This window comes from Monodon monoceros, unplaced genomic scaffold (assembly GCF_005190385.1).
Source record: "Monodon monoceros isolate NGI ecotype Baffin Bay Population unplaced genomic scaffold, NGI_Narwhal_1 Super_Scaffold_12, whole genome shotgun sequence".
NCBI lineage: Eukaryota > Metazoa > Chordata > Mammalia > Artiodactyla > Monodontidae > Monodon > Monodon monoceros.
This window is the reverse complement of record NW_021703768.1, coordinates 72,868,033-72,892,540: the sequence shown is the minus strand read 5'-3', so window position 1 is coordinate 72,892,540 and position 24,508 is coordinate 72,868,033. Positions and strand designations below refer to the sequence as shown.

At 36.2% G+C, this 24,508-nt stretch overlaps 1 protein-coding gene across 1 annotated transcript in view; it reads right to left on the bottom strand.

Moving 5' to 3' along the window:
• The window catches only part of ADGRV1 (adhesion G protein-coupled receptor V1), a 520,998-nt gene that overhangs the window by 473,081 nt on the left and 23,409 nt on the right, over positions 1 to 24,508 (bottom strand). Inside the window, exons 11-21 of the mRNA XM_029215616.1 lie at positions 23,845 to 23,877; positions 21,969 to 22,095; positions 20,839 to 21,024; positions 19,900 to 20,080; positions 19,017 to 19,180; positions 17,583 to 17,706; positions 16,288 to 16,554; positions 6,024 to 6,150; positions 5,157 to 5,374; positions 3,900 to 4,643; positions 1,133 to 1,506 (exon numbers count right to left, since the gene is read on the bottom strand). Of these exons, the coding sequence (XP_029071449.1) occupies positions 1,133 to 1,506; positions 3,900 to 4,643; positions 5,157 to 5,374; positions 6,024 to 6,150; positions 16,288 to 16,554; positions 17,583 to 17,706; positions 19,017 to 19,180; positions 19,900 to 20,080; positions 20,839 to 21,024; positions 21,969 to 22,095; positions 23,845 to 23,877 (2,545 nt within the window). The remainder of the gene's footprint in view (positions 1 to 1,132; positions 1,507 to 3,899; positions 4,644 to 5,156; positions 5,375 to 6,023; positions 6,151 to 16,287; positions 16,555 to 17,582; positions 17,707 to 19,016; positions 19,181 to 19,899; positions 20,081 to 20,838; positions 21,025 to 21,968; positions 22,096 to 23,844; positions 23,878 to 24,508) is intronic.

The window sequence follows — 24,508 nt, the reverse complement described above, 5'->3', positions numbered from 1 at the left end:
TAATTCAACTAGGGTTAGTTATTTTCTCAGGTCTCTAAGCTGCCATTTCTAACCCTACAAAGTGGAGAAGGTAATAATATTTGTTGCAGCTACATTATGAATTGTCAGAAAGGTGCATAAAAAACTAACATGTTAAGTTCTTTGACAACTAAGTATCTAAAAGTATTATCATTATAGATAAACATATTTCTCTTTTAAGTCATAGATTTGTATGACATTTGTCCTCCCTGTCTAGGATATTCTATTTCTGGTATAGAAAAAGAACACTTATTGAAGATCTCTTATGATTGTCACCAAACCAAAGAATAAGAGGGGCAATAAAACACTCCAGAGAGCCAGGCACCCCAATTTGAGCTATTGATACAATGAGCCCTATGACCTAGATATTTTTTTCAAGCTCTACCCATTCATGTTTTTCTTAATTGCTTCAATTTACATATGCACCCCTCTAAACCTACAAAAATCAACTTGCAAAAGGAAAGCCTCTCTTGTTCGTTGGCATCCTTTCATGGACACTGAGCTGTTGCTTCACACAGAACACCTGTGAAGCGGTTTCATAAGATCTCACATTACTGAACAGGAAACCAAGATGATTACGAATCCTTGAAAGCTTGGAAAGGACTGATAAGGGCAGTAAAACTGCCTAATGAATTAAGCTGGCCAAGATGGGTGATAAGAAAGGCATTTACATCCAACATGGAAGAACACTGTAACTACTTAAGAACGTTTCATATGTGGGGAAAAAACCCTCAAAAAATCATATTTTCATAAAGTCTCAATTACAATTATTCATAGAAGCTTTCAATATATATTATTTCATTTACTTACACGGTAGCCAAAACGTAAATTACATGTGGAGTACAATTATGCATTCTGTGAAATGCATTAACTTTAAAGATAATTGCTAAAGTTTCATTTGCTAACTTATTACTACTTCTCTCAGCTTATTAAGCTTCTGATTCAAACTGTGAACTTATAAGAGAAAAGACCTTATACTTTACATTTGCACCGCTGGCTATAGCATACTTCTGGGCCTAGCGTCAATACTCAGGCAATCTTACCAAATGAAAGAAAGCCCACTCCCGAACAAATCCACAAACTAACCCTGAAATTCACCAGACTCACTACTTACCTCTGGTATACAGGCTCCTGTGAAACCAAACAAGCCATTGGCATTGTCACTTTTTTGTATTACCAATCTTGCTGTAGTATTCTCTTCAGAAATGCGAGCTCCTCCACATACAGAGACTAGTTTAAGAATGAATAATTCTTCTCCTTCCTCTTCATTGTCATCTCTTGCAGAAATAATGAATGATTTGTTAGTTTCTCCCTGTCTGAATTCCAGATATCCAGAAACAGGGTGTAAATCACTCTTTGCTGGCATGGCATGAAGTTCGTAAATTTCTTCAAGGGTCAATTTCTGCTCATAGGCCCTCACATCCTGCATCAGACCTGTAAATCTGTCATTGCCATTCACTCCTGCCCCAATTCTCAGTGTTCCTGGACCTGAAATTAGAAATGGGTTTAAATGCTACAATAACCACAACTATCCTGTCCTAAATTACAAGTGTGATTCAGAAAGTGAAGCGATTTTATTAAAAAGTCTTATTAGGTAAGTAAAGCTTTCACATAACTAGAACACAATTAAATAAAGGCTATCTATTATAATGAAAAATGAATCAGTAATCACTGGGATTTAAGATATTTTGTACCAAAGGATATGTTGTACATGCGTATGTATGTGTATATACGTATGTATTTGGATAGACATTTCTTCTGGGAAATCTAAAAATTTCCTTGCACATCTAAGAATGGAATGATTCAATTCAGTCACAATTTTAAAACTTTAGTATTACTATTCTTTGAGAACTTCAATTCTTGATCTGTTAGAAATTCACCTTGAGTTAAATGAAGTTGTGAGACTTCAGCAAAAGGAGTTTTTGTGGACCAAAAATAACTGTTAATCCAAACAACTAATGCAATAAATGTAGAAAAAGAAATATTCCTTCCCTGGAACAACATTATATGAGTTTTAAGGACTTTTTCATGATAGTAACAATATGCAGCTCAACTCTTTCCTATGCATCAATAATAACCCTTTTTAGGAATTCACCAATTCTTATTACTTTACTTATTGCCTCTCCAATAACTCAACTAAGATATTTATGTAAGATGAGAGTTTGGCAGTGATTTGGGATTGCCTCCATGCCTTCTCCAGAGGTTCTGGACTGACTATATAGTAATGAGAGTGAAATATCTACAATAGACAAAAATGAACTTCACACACAATACTGAACAAACCCCAGACACTCAAGTGTACGCACTGCTCAATTCTATGTACATAAATTTTAAAAACAGTTAAAACTAATCTTATGCTCTTAGAAATGGCAATAGTAGTTGGGCATGGTGATGAGTCAATGACTAGAGAAGAGCCAAAGAGGGCTTCTGGAACACTGTTTCTTGATCTGGGGGCTGGTTACATGGAATGCTGAAACTGATGAATTTAAAATTTTTTAAAATTCATCTACCTGTACACCTATATACACTTTTGTATATTTTATAATATACATAAAATATCCTATATTTCATTAATAACCTAAAAATATATATATACCTTTTCAATTTTATTTCTAAGTTACAAATTACATAGACAATATAAGTTCCTTGCAGTAAGCTACATAAAGAAACACCAGCTCTTACTTTCCCCAATCTTTCCCATTCTACCACCATGTCATCATGGTGGTTAACATCATGTCAAAAAAATTGATGTTAACAGACATATGTATATATGCACACAATCAAAAGATTAATAATTTGGGCTTCCCTGGTGGCACAGTGGTTGAGAGTCTGCCTGCCGATGCAGGGGACACGGGTTCGTGCCCCGGTCCAGGAAGATCCCACATGCCGCAGAGCGGCTAGGCCTGTGAGCCATGGCCACTGAGCCTGCGTGTCCTGAGCCTGTGCTCCGCAACGGGAGAGGCCACAGCAGTGAGAGGCCCGCGAACCAAAAAAAAAAAAAAAAGATTAATAATTTAATGCCACAGATTGTTGTAAGCACAGTTCTACAGGCTGAAATCAGTAGTGTGTGTATGTTATTCTTTTGACCATCTTTTTTCCTACTAGGAAAGAAAGATATTTAATGCAGGAGGTTCAGAAGGAAAATATTCTGTTAAGATATAACCATATAAGCTCTGCTCTACTTTCCTACTAAATAAAAAAACAGAATCAAATTATAGGATAGAGGGGCTGGGAGGGAACTGGTGATTATAACAGAAATAACTGATATTTGTACATAAACATGCACACAAGTGTGTTTCTCAAGGAAACAGCACATAATTCAGCTTAAAGATAAGGATTCTCTCTCTTTAAAGCACACCATAGAATTCATCAATTTAACTCCTGATACTATAAACCCCTGTAATTGCTGGATTGTTCAATATGATTTTCTTTTAATTTCTCTTTAACCTTATCTCCACCACCCTTTACCTCCAGAACACTGAGCTGACAGCAGTTCTCCAGATACAATACTCTGCTTCACACTTCTACACCTTTGTTCTCTTTTCTACCTGGAATTATCACACCCATCCCTCCTACTATCACAAGAGGAATTTTTTTCTTTCTTCCTTATTTTTTCTTTCTTCCTACAATGTGTTGAAGTGATCTGTTTGCACACCTCTCTCCCAGAGCCTATTTCAGGTACTTTAAGGGCAGAGACTCTGCCTGATTCATTTCTGCAACACTCAGCACAGAACTTATGGTCTTGGTAGACGTGTAGCTTTATTTAAAAAAATAAACCAATAATACATAAGCAGATTTTTAAATACCCACTAGCCTTTTTAAGAAGTCAAAATTTTTAAAAACTCAAAATTCAGGGTCCTAATTGTAAAGATAACACTCACCATCAGTAATGGCTTCTCCTTTTAGACTCTTGATTCCTCTGGGCATTGCATTTCCATCAAGGTAGAATTCAATTATACCATCATCGAGGATAATTAGAAGATGCAGCCAAACATTTTCTTCTAAGTATTTCATGACTGTCGTCTTGGCAATATATGTAGCATCGGAACCCAGAGTTTTGTAATGAAGGGAAAGTGTCACATGGGATTCATCTGTTTGAATTTTTACCCCATAGTAGATGCTTCCGTTACCATCATCCTTTGCTATAACAAATCCATTCGTATTGGCATTGGGCATTACCCAAGCTGAAAATGTAAAGTTGGCAATTGAGTTGTTCCTTGAGGGATGGTATTTTGGATTAACAGTTCCAAATGCACCCTCTAGTCCACTGAAGTACAAAGCATCTGTTCCACTATGGTGACGCCTCATGTGCGGTTGTGAATGCACAGTGCTGGGAAAAATTCCAGCCAGCAAAAAATCTATCATTGGAGGCAAACCAGCAGTGAACTCACTAGACAGTATTTCCCAGCCTACTCGTACGTCACAGAAGACACCCTGCTGCCTCAGAACAGTAAAGTTGGTGATATAAGACATATCATCTTCTGAGAGGACATCTTCTGCCACTTCTCTCTCTAGGCACTCTGGATCAAAGATAAAAACTCCAAAGGGATCATCATTGAATGGAATCATTACTGTCACCTGGAGGTTGGTTCCTGCTAGTTGGCCCCCAGGACCTGGGGACCCACCTGTAATAATAATTTATAAGGAATGAAAAACCAGAATTTGGAGTACTTTCTAGTACAAGATGAAGACAAAAAGAATTTGTTTAGCAAACTTCTCATTAAGTAATTTACTTGTTAATCAATGAACAATAGTGTCACCATATGGCCTTCACCACATTTTCAAGGGTATTCTGGTTCAGTATTTCATTAACAACCAGTTGAGCCTGAAAAGAGGATACTAACTAGAAAGGTTTAATTCCCATGCTTAAAACCAAAAGTGATGGGAAAATTGATTATTTAAATTATGGTATGAAGACCAACTTTAAGCTACCATGAATCTGTACTTCCTAACTACCATTAATGTTTTGTTTGAGATACTCTATTTGGTGTGGAAAAAAATCTATTTACAAGTTTGAGGATGGATATGTCTCCATCCATAAAACTTCATTTAACTGCATTTTCTATACAGCTCTAATTATTCCAGCATAAAATAGTAAATTTTGGTGGTAAAATAAAATAGATGAGAAAACACAGCACCTGAAATGTTCACAAGCTTTAAAATATAAAACTCATTGAATTCAGGAATTTTGTCTGGAAAAGCATGGAGAATTATTGGTTTGGCTCCTTCTCCATCCATAAAGTTAACAGTGCCTGAAGTTTCATAGAACTCTTGTCCAGGTTGCAAAGCAGAATCATTCTGAAATAGCTGCCAAGCCACAGAAACATTGCCAAAGTGTCCTCGGTGCCTCAAAATCCTGTATAACAAATTAAAGAAAATTATTTCTTATGAAAAATGTATAAGTAGTAACTGTACTGAGAACTTTCTGTATTATCTCAGAAATACACTTTGTCTATTTATCATCTTTAATATAAACCAGCCAGCCAGTTCTTACTGAGCAACCAAGAAGAATCTCATGGAAAAGGAAGAATGAAGTAGAACTTTAAATAATAAAAAGAAGCAGTCTTAAAATTCATAATCTTCGAAGTCCAAACTGAAAGATAAAGTCTAAGATAAATCCAATCGAAAAATATTTAGATGAGAATTGGCAAAAGTTCTTCAAAAGCAAAGCCTAGGGTGAGGGTAGTCACATATCATTTAAAAGAAGAATTCCAGAAGACCTTGAATAATGGAAGTCTCTCAGTCTTGATGAGGAACAGAAGTGGGGTAAAGGAGAGTGGGGAGAGTATTTTCTGCTTCCCATCTAAAGTGTCCGGGTTTTTTTTAACAAGTGGAAACAACATGAACAAAGTTTACAATTCATTCAGACTACCAACTTTGAAATTATTCCATTCTTAACCATTTTTTTAATTTTGAAAGATTAACAATGTTTCAAATTTTTGCATACATAAAGATTTTATTTTATTTTAACCAATTTTGAATTTGCCTTGTCCAAATATGCTTACCAAAATGAATTAGTCTTTCCTTCTTCTACTGCTTTGTCTATGGGCTCCAAGGAAAAAATACCATTTGGGTCATCATTAGCTTCAATTATCACTGTAGCTATTCCAAATTGATATACTACTGTATCACCTAAATTAAAAATGGAAAAGTCAAAATAACAAAAAAGTACTTGACTTATTGTTAAATTTGTATTTTTAAACTAAGAAACAGTTTAAAATAAGGTTCAAATTCCAGGAAGAATTTCCTCATTGAAGGTCACAAATAAATGAAAGAGATGGCTAAATAAGTTTAATGTGACCTGTCTCTGAAGAAATGTTTAATTACAGAAGAACTACTTCACTGAAAAACATACATATTTTTCTTTGCAATAGGAATATCACCTCAATAGTTTAATTAGAAATTAAAAACATAGCTTTATCAAATTTCAACATTTTGAGGTAGATTCTTTCATTTCATAAAAATTAAAGTATTATCCCATAAGATATATTAATTAGAATCACTGGCTTAAATATTGGATTGACCAAAAAGTTCATTCGGGTTTTTCCAAAACATCTTATGGAAAAACCTGAACGAACCTTTTGGGCAACCCAATTATTTCCCTTTAGATCTCCGCCTTTAGGCAGCAGAGTCTGATCTGGTCATACATAGAACAAAGCAATCTTTATGATGTTGAACCTGATTCCTTTCTACTCCAATTGTTTCCACAGCATGTTAGCACCATTACAGCCAATAAATTAGGTCTCTTCTCATCACTCCCCTGAGGTCCATAGCTTTTCCTCTTACTGGAGCTGTGCCCTCCGTGAGCAAAAGTCTTCCCAACCTTTATTCACTTCTTTTCACTCCTCAGGACCCAGCTCAAGCAACAACTCTTCCGGGAATTCTTCCTTGAATTCCCAAGTTAAGTGCATCCTCTACTGTGTTCCTACAGCACTTCACACTTTGTCAATCTGGCATAGCGATTATCACCTTATATTAATACACACACACACTGACACGTACACACACTCAGGTGCGCACACACACACAATATTACTGTTAAGTCCTTGTACAAATGCTTCTTAATCAATTTCATCCCCTAGCAGGGTAGATGCTCAGTCATTGGTATTTATCAAAGTTCGCTAAACTGATACAAATAAAACTTTGAAAATTAGATGAGGACAACACCTAAAACTAAAATTAGAGAAAAAGAAATACGTGGCAAACCAGCACATTAAAAATAATTTATACAAATATATACAATTGTACTCAACCTTACTTGATGATTAGCAAATGGAAAGAGGAAAAAAACATAAAAACAGACAGTAAATCACTGTATAGAAAATCCTGACATTATGGAGTAATAAAATAACTTAAAATATATCATAAAATCTAACAAAAACAAATAAAAACAAGAATGCCTAATTTTGGCAGGGTTCTGCTATAATGTGCATTTGTTATGCAACATGTCATAGGTGATATTGAAAATAATGGAGAGGAAGGGGAATAGGAAGAAAGACACAAAGAGAAAGAGACAAAGGAATAGGGAGAATGATAAACACAGCACAAACAAAAATTAAGTGATCTCTTTCTTTTCCTCTTCTTCTTTCTTAATATTTCAGTCTAAGAGGTAGAGCACAACGTACGCAGGCACGCTGTGAGTTAGGGATACGACACCACAGTGACCCAACACAAGGTTAGAGCTCACGCAGGGTAAGGAAGGCATCTCCAACAGAGAAAAGCTTGGGGTTCGATGTTGGAGTCTGAGTGGAGTGGGAGGGCATCCACATGAGGGTAGGGGGTTGGCCTAGAGCAGGAAGCTAGAACACTACTACAGTAAGAAAAGCAAACTCATTGTGGGAAGAAGGTAAACGAAGCAATGGGAAAGTGGTTACACACGAGGTGAATTAATCAAATAAGTAAATATATTGATATTAAAGATAATCGGAGTTGGACTGCTCATTACCAGTGGAGGAAGGGATAAATATGAAAACGAGAATAAAACTTGTGATATTGGATAGAAATGGACACTCTAGGTGAACTAATGGTCTTCAATGTATACAGTTGGGTACAGAACTACAGATGTTAATGTGCATGTGTATATACATAAATTCATACATACATACATATATTTCCTATCTCTGTAAGAGGACCTAGGAGGACCATAAACTCAATAATAATTAGCATACCTAGTGCAGAGGTCCTGGTTTCTACAGAACATTCTTGAGCTTTCCCTGGTGGTGCAGTGGTTGAAAATCCACCTAACAATGCAGGGTACACAGGTTCAAGCCCCGGTCTGGGAAGATCCCACATGCCGCGGAACAACTAAGCCCGTGCACCACAACTACTCTAGAGCCTGCGAGCCACAACTACTGAGCCTGTGCACCACAACTACTGAGCCTTTCCTCTAGAGCCCGTGAGCCACAACTACTAAGGCCTGCACACCTAGAGCCCATGCACTGCAACAGGAGAAGCCACCGCAATGAGAAGCCCGTGCACCACAACAAAGAGTATCCCCTGCTCACCGCAACTAGAGAAAGCCTCCACGCAGCAACAAAGACCCAACACAGCCAAAAAATAAAAATAATAAAATAAATAAATAACATTCCTCACTAAGCGGAGTCAGGGCTCCTTGAAAAAATGACTGATTTCAGGGTTTTGACAGGAAAAGTATAAGATGAGTCTGGAATAGCTTGCTGTTCCAGGAAGTAAGAAAATGCTCACAGAATAATAGCGACAGGTCACAAAGACAAAGAAGTCATCTTGCACAGGCTACCACTGGCCAAATCTGGGACAATGTGACCATCAAAGTAAATAATGATAGCGAAATAGGGCGAGTAGTTGTTAGTGTCAGTTGCTCGGAGGTGGCGGCCACGGTCACCATGAAAGGTACTGGATGGCAGGCAAAGGTAGTCACCCTGGCGGCGTGTGGGCCCCTCAGACGATGAGGTCATCTGCAATAAATTTCCTGAGACACCTTCAAGAAGGCGGAGGAGTATCATGTGGACATCACCTTCTTCCCCACAAAAACATCAGAAATACATCTACATATGGAACAACTCCTACAGAACACCTACTGAACGCTGGCAGAAGACCTCAGACTTCACAAAAGATATGTACTTTTTTTTTTCCTTTTTCTCTTTTTGGGAGTGTGTATGTGTATGCTTCTTTGTGTGATTTTGTCTGTGTAGCTTTGCTTTTACCATTTGTCCTAGGGTTCCATCTGTCCTTTTTTTTTCTTAGTATAGTTCTTAGCGCTTTTTATCACTCGTGGATTTGTTTTTTGGTTTGGCTGCTCTCTTCCTTCTTTCTTTTTTCTTTCTTAAATTACTTTTAAAATTTTTTTATTTTTAATAACTTTTTTATTTTAATAACTTTATTTCTTTTTATTTATTTTTTCTTTCTTCCTTTTTTTTCTCCCTTTTCTTCTGAGACATGTAGCTGACAGGGTCTTGGTGCTCTGGCTGGGTGTCAGACCTGGGCCTCTGATGTGGGAGAGCCGAATTGAGGATACTGGTCCACCAGAGACCTCCGGGCTCCATGTAATATCAAGCTGCAAAAGCTCTCCCAAAGAGCTCCATCTCAACGCTAAGACCCAGCTCCACTCTACGAACAGCAAGCTACAGTGCTGAACACCCTATGCCAAACAACTAACAAGAGAGGAACACAACCCCACCCATTAGCAGAGAGGTTGCCTAAAATAATAATAAGGTCACAAACACCCCAAAACACACCACCAGACGCAGTCCTGCCCACCAGAAAGACAAGATCCAGCCTCATCTACCAGAAAACAGGCACCAGTCCCTTCCACCAGGAAGCCTACACAACCTTCAGAACCAACCTTAGTCATTGGGGGCAGACACCAAAAACAACGGGAACTACAAACCTGCAGCATGCGAAAAGGAGACCCCAAACACAGTAAGTTAAGCAAAATGAGAAGACAGAGAAACACACAGCAGATGAAGGAGCAAGGCAAAAACCCACCAGACCTAACAGATGAAGAGGAAATAGGCAGTCTACCTGAAAAAGTATTCAGAATAATGATAGTAAAGATGATCCAAAATCTTGTAAATAGAATAGAGAAAATGCAAGAAACATTTAACAAGGACTTAGAAGAACTAAAGATGAAACACACAATGATGAACAACACAATAAATGAAATTAAAAATACTCTAGATGGGATCAATAGCAGAATAACTGAGGCAGAAGAACGGATAAGTGACCTGGAAGATAAAATAGTGGAAATAACTACTGCAGAGCAGAATAAAGAAAAAAGAATGAAAAGAACTGAGGACAGTCTCAGAGCCTCTGGGACAACATTAAATACACAAACATTCGAATTATAGGGGTCTCAGAAGAAGAAGAGAAAAAGAAAGGGACTGAGAAAATATTTGAAGACATTATAGCTGAAAACTTCCCTAATATGGGAAAGGAAATAATCAACTCCAGGAAGCGCAGAGAGTCCCATACAGATAAATCCAAGGAGAAACACGCTAAGACACATACTAATCAAACTATCAAAAACCAAATACAAAGAAATAATATTAAAAGCAGCAAGGGAAAAACAACAAATAACATACAAGGGAATCCCCATAAGGTTAACAGCTGATCTTTCAGCAGAAACTCTGCAAGCCAGAAGGGAGTGGCAGGACATATTTAAAGTGATCAAAGGGAAAAACCTATAACCAAGATTACTCTTCCCAGCAAGGATCTCATTCAGATTCAAAGGAGAAATTAAAACTTTTACAGACAAACAAGCAAAAGCTAAGAGAATTCAGCACCACCAAACCAGCTTTACAACAAATGCTAAAGGAACTTCTCTAGGCAGGAAACACAAGAGAAGGAAAACACCTACAATAACAAACCAAAAATAATTAAGAAAATGGAAACAGGAACATACATATCGATAACTACCTTAAATGTAAATGGATTAAATGCTCCAACCAAAAGACATAGACTGGCTGAATGGGTACAAAAACAAGACCCGTATATATGCTGTCTACAAGAGACCGACTTCAGACCTAGACTGAAAGTGAGGGGATGGAAAAAGATATTCCATGCAAATGGAAATCAAAAGGAAGCTGAGTAGCAATTCTCATATCAGACAAAACAGACTTAAAGATTATTACAAAAAGAGACAAAGAAGGACACTACATAATGATCAAGGGATCAGTCCAAGAAGAAGATATAACAGTTGTAAATATTTATGAACCCAACACTGGAGTACTTCAATACATAAGGCAAATGCTAACAGCTATAAAAGGGGAAATTGACAGTAACACAATCACAGTAGGGGACTTCAACACCCCACCTTCACCAATGGACACATCATCCAAATTGAAAATACATAAGGAAACACAAGCTTTAAATGATACTTTAAATGAGATGGACTTAATTGATATTTATAGGACATTCCATCCAAAAAACAACAGAATACACTTTCTTCTCAAGTGCTCATGGAACAAACTCCAGGATAGATCATACATTGGGTCACAAATCAAGCCTTGCTAAATTTAAGAAAATTGAAATTGTATCAAGTATCTTTTCCAACCACAACGCTATGAGACTAGATATCAATTATAGGAAAAAATCTGTAAAAAATACAAACACATGGAGGCTAAACAATACAGTATTAAATAACCAAGAGATCACTGAAGAAATCAAAAAAATACCTAGAAACAAATGACAATTATAACATGATGACCCAAAACCTATGGGATGCAGCAAAAGCAGTTCTAAGAGGGAAGTTTATACCAATACAATCCTACCTCAAGAAACAAGAAACACCTCAAAAAAACAACCTAACCTTACACCTAAAGCAATTAGAGAAAGAAGAACAAACAATAACCCTAAAGTTAGCAGAAGGAAAGAAATCATAAAGATCAGATCAGAAATAAATGAAAAAGAAATGAAGGAAATGATAGCAAAGATCAATAAAACGAAAAGCTGATTCTATGAGAAGATAAACAAAATTAATAAACCGTTAGCCAGACTCATCAAGAAAAAAAGGGAGAAGACTCAAATCAATAGTATTAGAAATGAAAAAGGAGAAGTAACAACTGACACTGCAGAAATACAAAGAATCATGAGACAATATTATAAGCAACTCTATGCCAATAAAATGGACAACCTGGAAGAACTGGACAAATTCTTAGAAAAGCACAATCTTCCGAAACTGAACCAGGAAGAAATAGAAAATATAAAGAGACCAATCACAAGCACTGAAATTGAAACTGTGATTAAAAATCTTCCAGCAAAGAAAAGCTTAGGACCTGATGGTTTCACAGGCAAATTCTATCAAACATTTAGAGAAGAGCTAACACCTATCCTTCTCAAACTCTTACAAAATATAGCAGAGGGAGGAACACTCCCTAGCTCATTCTATGAGGCCACCATCACCCTGATACCAAAATCAGACAAAGATATCACAAAGAAAGAAAACTACAGGTCAATATCACTGATGAACACAGATGCAAAAATCCTCAACAAAATACTAGCAAACAGAATCCAACAGCACATTAAAAGGATCATACACCATGATCAAGTGGGGTTTATCCCAGGAGTGCAAGGATTCTTCAATATACGCAAATCAATCAATGTGATACACCATATTAACCAACTGAAGGAGAAAAACCATATGATAATATCAATAGATGCAGAAAAAGCTTTTGACAAAATTCAACACCAATTTATGATAAAAACCCTCCAGAAAGTAGGCACAGAGGGAACTTACCTCAACATAATAAAGGCCATATATGACAAACCCACAGGAAACATCATTCTCAATGGTGAAAAACAGAAACCATTTCCTCTAAGATCAGGAACAAGACAAGGTTGCCCACTCTCACCACTATTATTCAACATAGTTTAGGAAGTTTTAACCACAGTAATCAGAGAAGAAAAAGAAATAAAAGGAATCCACATCGGAAAAGAAGAAGTAAAGCTGTCACTGTTTGCAGACGACATGATAATATACATAGAGAATCCTAAAGATGCTACCAGAAAACTAGTAGAGCTAATCAATGAATTTGGTAAAGTAGCAGGATACAAAATTAATACACAGAAATCTCTGGCATTCCTATACACTAATGATGATGAAAAGTCTGAAAGAGGAATTAAGGAAACACTCCCATTTACTACTGCAACAAAAAGAATAAAATACCTAGCAATAAACCTACCTAAGGAGACAAAAGACCTGTATGCAGAAAACTATAAGACACTGATAAAAGAAATTAAAGATGATACAAACAGATCGAGAGATATACCATGTTCTTGGATTGGAAGAAGCAACATTGTGAAAATGAATATACTACCAAAGCAATCTACAGATTCAATGTAATCCCTATCAAACTACCAATGGCATTTTTCACAGAACTAGAACAAAAAATTTCACAATTTGTATGGAAACACAAAAGACCCCGAATAGCCAAAACGATCTTGAGAAAGAAAAATGGAGCTGGAGGAATCAGGCTCCTGGACTTCAGACTATACTACAAAGCTACAGAAATCAAGACAGTATGGTACGGGCACAAAAACCGAAATATAGATCAGTGGAACAGGATAGAAAGCCCAGAGATAAACCCACACACCTATGGTCACCTTATTTTTGATAAAGGAGGCAAGAATATACAATGGAGAAAAGACAGCCTCTTCAATAAGTGGTGCAGGGAAAAATGGACAGCTACATGTAAAAGAATGAAATTAGAACACTCCCTAACATCATACACAAAAATAAACTCAAAATGGATGAAAGATCGAAGTGTAAAGCCAGACACTATAAAACTCTTAGAGGAAAACATAGGCAGAACACCCTGACATAAATCACAGCAAGATCCTTTCTGACCCACCTCCTAGAGAAATGGAAATAAAAACAAAAATAAACAAATGAGACCTAATGAAACTTAAAAGTTTTTACACAGCAAAGGAAAACATAAACAAGACAAAAATACAACCCTCAGAATGGGAGAATATATTTGCAAATGAAGCAACTGAAAAAGGATTAATCTCCAAAACATACAAGCAGCTCATGCAGCTCAATATCAAAAAAACAAACAACCCAATCCAAAAATGGGTAGAAGACCTAAACAGACATTTCTCCAAAGAAGATATACAGATTGCCAAAGAACCATGACAGCATGCTCAACATCACTGATCATTACAGAAATGCAAATCAACACTACAATGATGTATCACCTCATACCAGTCAGAATGGCCATCATGAAAAAATCTACAACAATAAATGCTGGAGAGGGTGTGGAGAAAAGGGAACCCTCTTGCACTGTTGTTGGGAATGTAAACTGATACAGCCACTATGGAGAACAGTATGGTGGTTCCTTGAAAAACTAAAAATAGAACTATCATACGACCCAGCAATCCCACTACTGGGCATATACGCTGAGAAAGCCATACTTCAAAAAGAGTCATGTACCACAATGTTCATTGCACCTCTATTTACAATAGCCAGGACATGGAAGCAACCTAAGTGCCCATCGACAGATGTATGGATAAAGATGATGTGGCACATATAGACAATGGAATATTACTCAGCCATAAAAAGAAACGAAATTGAGTTATTTGTAGTGACGTGGATGGACCTAGAGTCTGTCATACAGAGTGAAGTAAGTTAGAAAGAGAAAAACAAATACCGTATGCTAACACATACATATGGAATCTTAAAAAAAAAACAAACAAGGTTCTGAAGAACCTAGGGGCAGACAGGAATAAAGATGTAGAGAATGGACTTGAGGACACGGGGAGGGGGAAGGGTAAGCTGGGACTAAGCGAGAGAGTGGCATGGACATATATACACTACCAAATGTGAAATAGATAGCTAATGGGAAGCAGCCATATAGCACAGGGAGGTCAGCTCGGTGCTATGTGACCACCTAGACGGGTGGGATAGGGAGGGTGGGTGGGAGACGCAAGAGGGAGGAGATATGGGAATACATGTATATGTATAGCTGATTCCCTTTGTTATAAAGCAGAAACTAACACGCTGTAAAGCAATTATACTCTAATAAAGATGTTAAAAAAGAAATGATAGCGAAATATAACCCACTGCATTAAACAGAAATCATGAGTCCATACTGATAAATATATCAATGAAAAAATTGGAAGTTTGATGAGTAACAGGATATTTACATAAACTATCTCCCCCACAAAATATTTATTAATTACAAAGGAACGAAAAGTACAGTAGAGAAGCCTGGCTTCACCACCTAAACTGTGGTCAAAGTAAACATGGCAGTAAAGGGACAAAACAAAATCATGTGCCAACAGGAGAGATATAATGGGAACACAGAATTACAACTATGAAATTCCTGCCAAGGATGCAAAGCCTGAATCTAATCATGAGGAACATCAAACAAACCAAAATGAAGGACATTCAACAAAACAACTGCCCTGTAATCTTCTATATTACAAAGGTCATGCAAGTCAAGGAAAGACTCTATTCCAGACTGAAGAGATTAAGAGACAGCAATTAAATGCAATGCATGATTTAGGAAAGGATCATTTTTGCTAGAAAGGACATTGTTGGGAAAACTGGAGAAATCTGAATGGGGTCTGAGGCAATAATTGTATTAATGTTAACCTGATTTCAATGGCTATATTGTGGTTATGTAGGAAAATGTCCTAGTATATAGGAAAAAACACACTCGCGTATTCAGGGGTGATGGAGTATCATGTCTTCTTAATCTAGAAGATTAAGGAAAAAAATAAGTCTATGTACTCTTAAAAGAATAAAATAAATACCAAAAGAAGCTATAATCCCTCTAATTTACTAAAGATGGGGTCAAAACATTCTCAGGACCCATATAATGGGGACAAAACATCCTGCTTCATTTATAGCATGGAGAAGAAGGAATTTCCCCTCCTGCAAATTGTCATGCATTGTGGCTGTAGAGCCAATTGGGCTCAAGTCACCCACAGAATGCAGCTTCCCAACCACTATGCCCAGCACCCTGCTAGGAGGGAAGAGACTACAGATGCCCTAAGCCCTTGGATGACTAGAAAAGACTTAGGGTAGCTTTAGCTAAAAGATTTCTATTCCTCATATAATAATAACATAATTTTCTATGTGTGCTATATTGTGAAAAAAGATTAAGAATAATGACGTAGAGTATACCAGGTACACGAAGTCTCAACACATATATTCCTCAGCCCTTCCCTCAAGAAAGCAATGAAATAAACAATTTTGCTCTTGAACAATCCCAGGTGACAGTTAAATGCTTAATGTCATCTCATAAAAGCACTGAAACAACAGATATGCCATAAATGTAATTTATTTACCTGTTGAATTAAAGAGGATTATATAAAAGGACTCATCTGTTTCTGGGATATCATCTTCATTAATGAATACAGATATGTTCTGCTCTCTACTTCCAACCGCAAAAACAAGCATTTCTCCTTTTTCAATGGGAACAAAGTCCCCCTCTCTGGCGGTAGCATTCCCATCCATGGTAGCATATTGGACGGTGCAGGCAACATCAACAGATCCATTTCTGAGAACTATAAAGTCAGCAGTCTCACCTTCCCGAACCCTCACTACACGAGGTTCTGAAATATTCATAAAGATAAGAAGAAACGTGTGAGCTTTTCTGATTCCACCTCCATATTTTCAGATCACATGTTTCTCCCTGCCCCCCACAAGAAATGAACTCCACTGTGTCTTTACTTAAAGACTCAGCTCTGATCCCAACGCCTACATGAGGTCTCCTCTGATTACTTCTAGTCAATGGCCTTCCTCTTGCCTTGACTCCTATGGAATCCATTGTCTTCAATATCCAATTTGTCAGTAAATTACATACTGTCTGGAATCCTCTGACTACTGTTTCATACACTTTATTTTCAAATTTAGACCATAAGTTCCTTGAGAATAGGCCCAGATATCTTAGGTTTTATTTTTGCCACTTCTTCTTCAGGGTTAGTAGAAGACTGAACACAGGACTAACTCATTAAGTACATGTTAACTGAAGGTTAAAATATAAATCAATAATACTCAAGAGGTTTAAGAGTCCTACAGTTATAAATTGAACATCTTGCAAAAATGACTTAAGAAAGAATTAGATACCAATAGATTAGATACCAAATAAAACTAAAAGATATCTCAGGTGGAAAAGACAGTTCTAAAGAAAGCATTAAAGTGGCAAAAATGGGGAGACCTTAATTTATACGTCAACTTATATGTCCCTTAAATAATAGTAATTATAGTAAGTAACCATTCATTAAGTACAATACGCAGACCCTGAACTGGCTACACTGTGTACTGGAAGAGGTTATGTGGAAGAGTGTTCATTTTTGCACAATGGAAAGAAAATACCTTGGAATTTAAAAGTGGGAGGAGAACAAAGCTAATAAAATAGTAGTTATTTTATTTTCTTTTTCCTTCAGAAGATCCTTAAAAGTATTTGTTAAAACGTCAAAGAGTTTGAATAATGATCATCCAAACAAATTATGAAATCCTATTTAAACAAGCAACAATTGTGCTTTATTGAAAATGTTCACTTAAAACAATTATTGAAAAGAAGTATTTTTATACTGTTCAAGAAAGATGTGAACTCACTCAAATAAGAAAGCAATACCACCTGCAAAATAAATGGGGTCATCATTTCTTCTAATCCTCAGAGTTGCAGTAGTTTTATTTCCTATTTTAGCTCCTCCAGTGGCATTAAGTAGGATAATGGTAAATTCCTCCATTTCCTCTGGAATCTTTTGGAAAACGTTACACATGCTTTTAGTCAGGTGATCTGTATAAATAATTCCACTACATATTCCTAAATTATTTTTATCTTTTTTGAAAAAGAGCTTTATTAATAACGGTACTAATGTTTGTTTCTACTTCTGAGGCAGAACCACTCTAAATTATTCAAGTAGGCCTCAGAACCCCTCAAAATTTTAATGTACATTCATCCAAACAGTCACTTTATTTTGACTCACTATAAAATTTAATGGAAATAGAGATATTTTGCCTTACGTAAGTTAAAAACAGAAATACTATATAGCTTAAGTTATTTCTATAAGAAAATAGGATATATATTGTTTTTAAGGAAAAACAATGGAACAGAAAAATAACTTTTTGACACACTTAGAACAGAATTCATAATCATAACAAAAGCTCAGCTAGCTCTCAAAGGCCCCTTACAAACCTTACTTAAGTTTCACCGAAGTACATCACAAAGACCTCATTCCCCTGTCCTAACAAGATGAGACTCCCCACATCTCTGAGCTTATATGGCTCCCCAGATGGACACTGTTTCTCTTTCTCATCCATGTAAGCCCGTCTTCTCCAGACCCTAAAATGGAACAGTGTTGGAACTTTGTCTCTTGAGGCACAAGTGTGAAGGAAAGGAGACAGGTTTCCATACCTATTCGAAGCACAGTGTCCCTCAGAAAGGTCCACCCCATTGTTACTAACTTCTTTCTCTGCATTACCCTGAATCCACCATCCATCTGGTCCAATGTCCTGATTCTGAAAGTGCACCATAGGATACTTGGTAGATGGTGCCCTCATCCTCAAAGGGCCTAAGTACAAACCAAGTGCTTAACCTCTCTCACAAGTATGAATCCCTGATATTTGGCACCTACGCAGTGTCACCAGCAACTATCAGTTCTAAGAGTTAAAAATGCCTTCAGGGAAACCAAAAATAATATTTCTATTTTGGCTTATAGTCAGACATTATCACACATGGGTTCTTTACAGGGGTCCCCAACCCCTGGGCCTCGGCAGCCTGTTAGGAACTGGGCCTCACAGCAGGAGGTGAGCGGCAGGGGAGCAAGTGAAGCTTCATCGGCCGCTCCCCATCGCTCACATTACCGTCTGAACCATCCCCCACCCCCTGCCTACCCCCACCCCCATCAGGGGAAAAATTGTCTTCCACAAAACTGGTCCCTGGTGCCAAAAAGGTTGGGGACTGCTGCTTTATCACATACTCTCATGACAAAGTAAATTACCAGATGTTTAATTATTTTAAAAAATAATTATTAAACAAAAAAGAGAGAGTTATTTGTGTAACATTTACCTCATCTGGAAGGGAGTAAATGGTGATATTTTTTGAAAATTCCTGATCTCCAAAGAAAATAGTCCCTTGGACAGGAAATACATCTTGCGTAAAGTCTGGACTAACCACCCATGATACATTAACATCACCAAAGTTGCCTCGATTTCTTATTACACCATAAACAGCTGTGAAATACAAATGGGTATAACATATATGAGCATATATTAAACAATTTTAAAATGAGTGAAGAAATTGTTCAAATAAAAGTAAAAATAAGCCCTCTTTTTAATAAAAACCAATTATTTCCTTAGCCCAGCCTCAAGGTATATATATAAATTAACCTAGTCTTCCCTCTGTAGGTATACGATTGATAAAATAAATGGACTTGATCTTTTCTATCACAGTTTTTGATTTTAAAAGTCATTCAGCAAAAGGAGCAGAATGGTGACTAATTAGGTACACCTATCACAAAGTCCTATAAGGATATTTGTTAAGGGCAGCTAGAGGAAGCTGCATACTCAAAAGTGATTTTCTTACCCAGACAGACACAGCTCTAAAAATAACCTATCTATACATCTCATTTTATGCCACTGCAATAGTTCCCTAGCAGTAACTCTTAAAGCTTTTCCTATTTGACTCAGCTCATTCTTTTGAGTGTTTTGAGTTCTACCACATACGGTTAATTGAAATCAAAATATAACTGAAGTCATCATCACAATACTATGTAAGAAATAAAACTAGCAATCTTAAATATGATTTTTTAAAACACCAATTTCTGTACTACATGTAATTTCTCAGCGGTTGGACAACTAAAAATAACTATTTACTAAAGAAATAAACTAAACATATGACTAATTTCTTCTTTAGTAAACAGTAATAGAATATAAAAAGTAGAATAAATTACCACTATAGGTATCGTCTCCTTTACTTTCATTTATCGTAACAATTAGATCATCAGAAACAAATTCTATAATCCCATGAGGATCATCATTTTTTAGAATCGTTATGTTGACAACTGTAGCACTTCCCAACTTGCTTTTCCGTTCACCATGGCTGCTGAGGACCACCCAATAATGTTCATCCAACTAAAATGAACATGTTAAATTAGGAAAAATATAAAGTTGAAATTTTCAGAGGAAATTAAAATATATATATTCAAGAATCAGCTTTTCACAAACATGCCACTCACTGAAAAAACAAAGCTGATTTTTTAATTTTTAACATCCTTCCATCAATTAAGAGAGACATCAGATATAAGTATACATTATTCAAAAAGGGAAAAGATAAACCATGATACTATATTAAAACTGTAAGAAGACTTAACCTTATCACTGATGATCTAGTCATTTAAAATAATAAGAGTAAAGAAAATAAAATTAATGTAAAAGCTACATATGCAATGGTATGTAAACATAATGGAACAATATCTGATTCCCTTAATATACAACTAAAACTTATTTCCTTTAGAAGAGTAGTTTTACAGAAAAATTTCTTCAGTTCAAAACTGTATCACTGAAAGTTCAGTCAATACAGACTACATAAAATAAGGTTTAACATATATAAACCCTAAAAGGAGATGAAAACTCATTACACACTGAACGTTTCAGATTGTTTGGTACTGCTTTACGTACGACAAACATGGAAAATTCAAATTGGAATTAAGTCTTACTTTGTTTCTTAAGCTTGTTTTTTTTTTATTTTCCAAACATAAGCACTTCTCAATCCTTTCTTGCCCACTTCCTTTCCTGTATCTCCTTGCCAATGTTCAAAATATTTATATTCATAACATACAAGATACTATCAACTTTCCACAAAAGCACACGGAAAAAATAAAATCCCATACCTCTGGTATCCCATCCAATCTTGATAGCAAGGTGATTATGATCTCCCTTTCCCCAGGTTTAAATTCCAGTACCCCTGTGTTCCCATAAAATTCATTGCTATCTCTTGGCTCTATTCGGTAGTGTAGAAACTGCTTAACAAGAGCTCCCCTGGAACGGATGATGTGGAGCTCTACAGATTCTCCTTCCTTAAAAAAATCCACAAAATTCAAAAAGATACATGCACCCCAATGTTCACAGCATTACTTGTAATTGCCAAGATATGAAAGCAACCTAAGTGTTCATCAACAGGTGAATGGATAAAGATGTGGTATACACACACACACACACACACACACACACACACACACACACACACACACACACACACACAATGGAATACTACTCAGCCATTAAAAAGAACGAAATTTTGCCATTTGAAGCAACATGGATGACTTGGAGGGCATTATGCTGAATGAAATAAGTCAGACAGAGAAAGACAAACACTGTATGTTATCACTTATACGTGGAATCTAAAAAGTACAACAAACTAGTGAATATAACAAAAAAATAAGCAGATTCAGATACAGGAACAAATTAATGGTTACCAGTGGGGTGGGGGGGGGCAACAGAGAGGTGGGGGAGAGGAGGTACAAACTATTGGGTGTAAGACAGGCTCAAGGATATATAGTACAGCATGGGGAATACAGCCAATATTTTGTACTAACTGTAAATGGAAAGTAACCTTTCAAAACTGTATTTAAAAAAAACAGAAGAATCACACACGCTGAATTTTGGACTGAATAGGTTTGGCATCAAAACTTTAAGCAGTCTGTCTAAGGCTCAGCTAGAAATGCCAATGTGTCTCTTTTTCACGTTCGTAAAATGTGAAATAGAGCACAGACCTCTTTAACTCATTGTGAAGATTAAGGGCTGTGACTACAAAGTGCTTAGAACAGGGAAGAGAATATAGAAGGCCCTCATTATATGCTATCTATATGATTATAACAATAATAGTGATGATAACTGTGTTCTTGCCAGTAAAGTACCATATATAGGACAGGAAAAAAAAGTCCACAAAAGTTTAAATCTTTCGAGATTGTTCTTTTGAAGCTGTGAGTACAGAATAGATTGAAGTTTCTTTCATACTTACTTGTATAATATAGGGTCCTCTGGAAGCAGGAGAAAATTCAAAAATTCCCCCAGGATCATCATTTTCCAAAATAATTAGGTCACGGCTTGTATATCCAGATTTCAGCACTTGGTTTTCCACATTGACCCTGGGGAAGTCAGAGGGGAAAAAGTTTTACAGGCTTTCTAAGTCTTACAGACTACCTATAGTCTTACTTCTGAATTTTGAAGTCTTATTTAAAATATTTACAACACTTCAGATAATGAATATGAAGGTTATTAGGAGGTAAAATTTAAGTTGAATTTAAGTGTATTAAAATCACTTCAGATCAAAAGTTTTACTGATAACATTTATGGGAGAACTTCTATTTCTGAATTCATTGGTTCTTTCATATTTGACTGAAACCAAACACTGCATATGTACCTTAAAAATACATTAATCAAAGGTTTAAATATATTTTATAAAGTAGTATCAAATTCACAAATTTGTTTCCAGTTTTAGCAAAAGTTAATTTGTAACATGTAGTTTAAAAATAATTTAAATAAAATTGTTTTAACTTTACATACACTTGAATTTCTTTAAAAAAAAAACTCATTATGTAAGATTATACTAACTGAATACAAGTTGGTTAACTGCTTGGACTAAAGCAAGACACACCAAAAATAAAATAGTGATTAGATTTTAGAAATATTTTGTGACCTTTAATATGATTCTATTCACCTTGATTTTAACCTCACGCATTTTCTTTTGTTTTATTACAAAAGAAAATGCGTGACATACATGAAAAAAAATGGAATAGAATAGATCTGAGATACGTGACATGCTATAGCAATTCCTATACAAATCTCAAAAGAACATATTAAACCAAGATGTTTTTTATTTCTGGTTTTTATGTTCAGCCTATAATTAGAATGATCAAAGGGACTAGGACTGTAACGCTCTGAGGGTTTAAAAGCCAGCATACTCTTTGAGAATTCTCAATCCTGCAAGCTGTTCTAAACCTTTCCAAATGTCACTTTCTATTGAATCAAAAAGTACCACTGATCAGACCTCAAAATTACAATGCAGTCACAATTAATATATAAAAAGGACAGCACACTTCCTGTGTAATAGAGAATCTGAATTAACATCCTTCCCCAGCTTTTGGAAATCTGACAGCCAATACCTAGCATACTAGTGGCCACAGAAGATATAATCCAAATAATAAGATAGTTATCCTTTTTAGATTATTAATGCAGTCATATGATTTTCATTGCAAATTTGTCCATATTTCATTTACATTGATATTTTAATTAATTAAAATTTCCTATGTCTACATACGCTAAGAGACAAAAAAACACGATCAGAATGTGAAATATAAAAATCCATTCTGAGCATTAAACAAATGAATTTATTTTTAATGTGCTACCCTTTTGGAAAAAGGCAAATTTTTGAAAAGTTCTTTATACGACAACTGAGAGAACGTAGGCAAGAAATTGCTTAGATGCACTCAAAAACCAATGGAAGAGATGAGTGCCCTGCTTCTGAATTCTTTGTTAAACCACAAGATTCATAAAAGATGTTAAATAAGAATCTCACAAGCAAAGGACACTAATTGTTCTCTTGGTTATATGTACACTATAAGGAAAGTTAAAATTTTTAAGTTCTTCAAAACATGTAATTACATAATTCTCAAAAATGCATTCATAATTTAAAACTCTTAATACAAAAAAAAATAAAAACTTCATATAAGCTTATCTTTAGAAGATAAAAGGACACACAAAGCATGCACAGGCAGGTGGACAAGCAAACTTTCTCAAGACTGGTGGTCATGCAGAACAGCAGCCTTGTCCAAAACACTGACTTGCAAAGCAAAATGTTGAATCACCAAAAACAAGACATTCTTTAGCACACTTACCCAAAATACACGACAAACCTTTCGGTTTCTACCCTGTCAACACAGAAAGAAGCGGGGGCGTGGGGGGGGGGGGGGGGAAGACAGAGACACTGTTTGCCAAAATCTCACCAATACTGTTACAAATGTGAATGGCAGGGTAAAAATAAAGCTAAAGAAAGCTCTCTTTTTTCCCTCCCCCCGCACAAGCTAGTCATATTCACTTTAAGGGAACTCTGCACACTGGGTTCTTTGCTATTCACAAATGCTAGCAAAAGGTTCGGCAGTTCCCACTTAGGGAAGATGACCCCATGACCAGCCAGCATGTCAAGACCCATTGAAGACATTCCTTTCCAGGCCTGCTCCAAGGCAGACCCATTGAAGACATTCCTTTCCAAGCCTGCTCCAAGGCGCTGGAGGCTGCCAAGCACTGTGCACGCTCACAAAACCACAGCAGCTGAGCAAATTTCATTCAGCCCGACTTTTAATTACTTAGTAGCTTTAATTAGGTTTCAAAAAAATAAAATCCCACATCCTCAGATCTAACGCCAGTTATTCTTTGAAAATATAAAAACTCTATCAGCAGAGAAAAACATATCTTTCATCATTTGCACAGGAATATACTCAAGAAGCCAAAAGATATCGCTGTATCTTTTAATTATGACAAATATTACTTAAATATAACTTC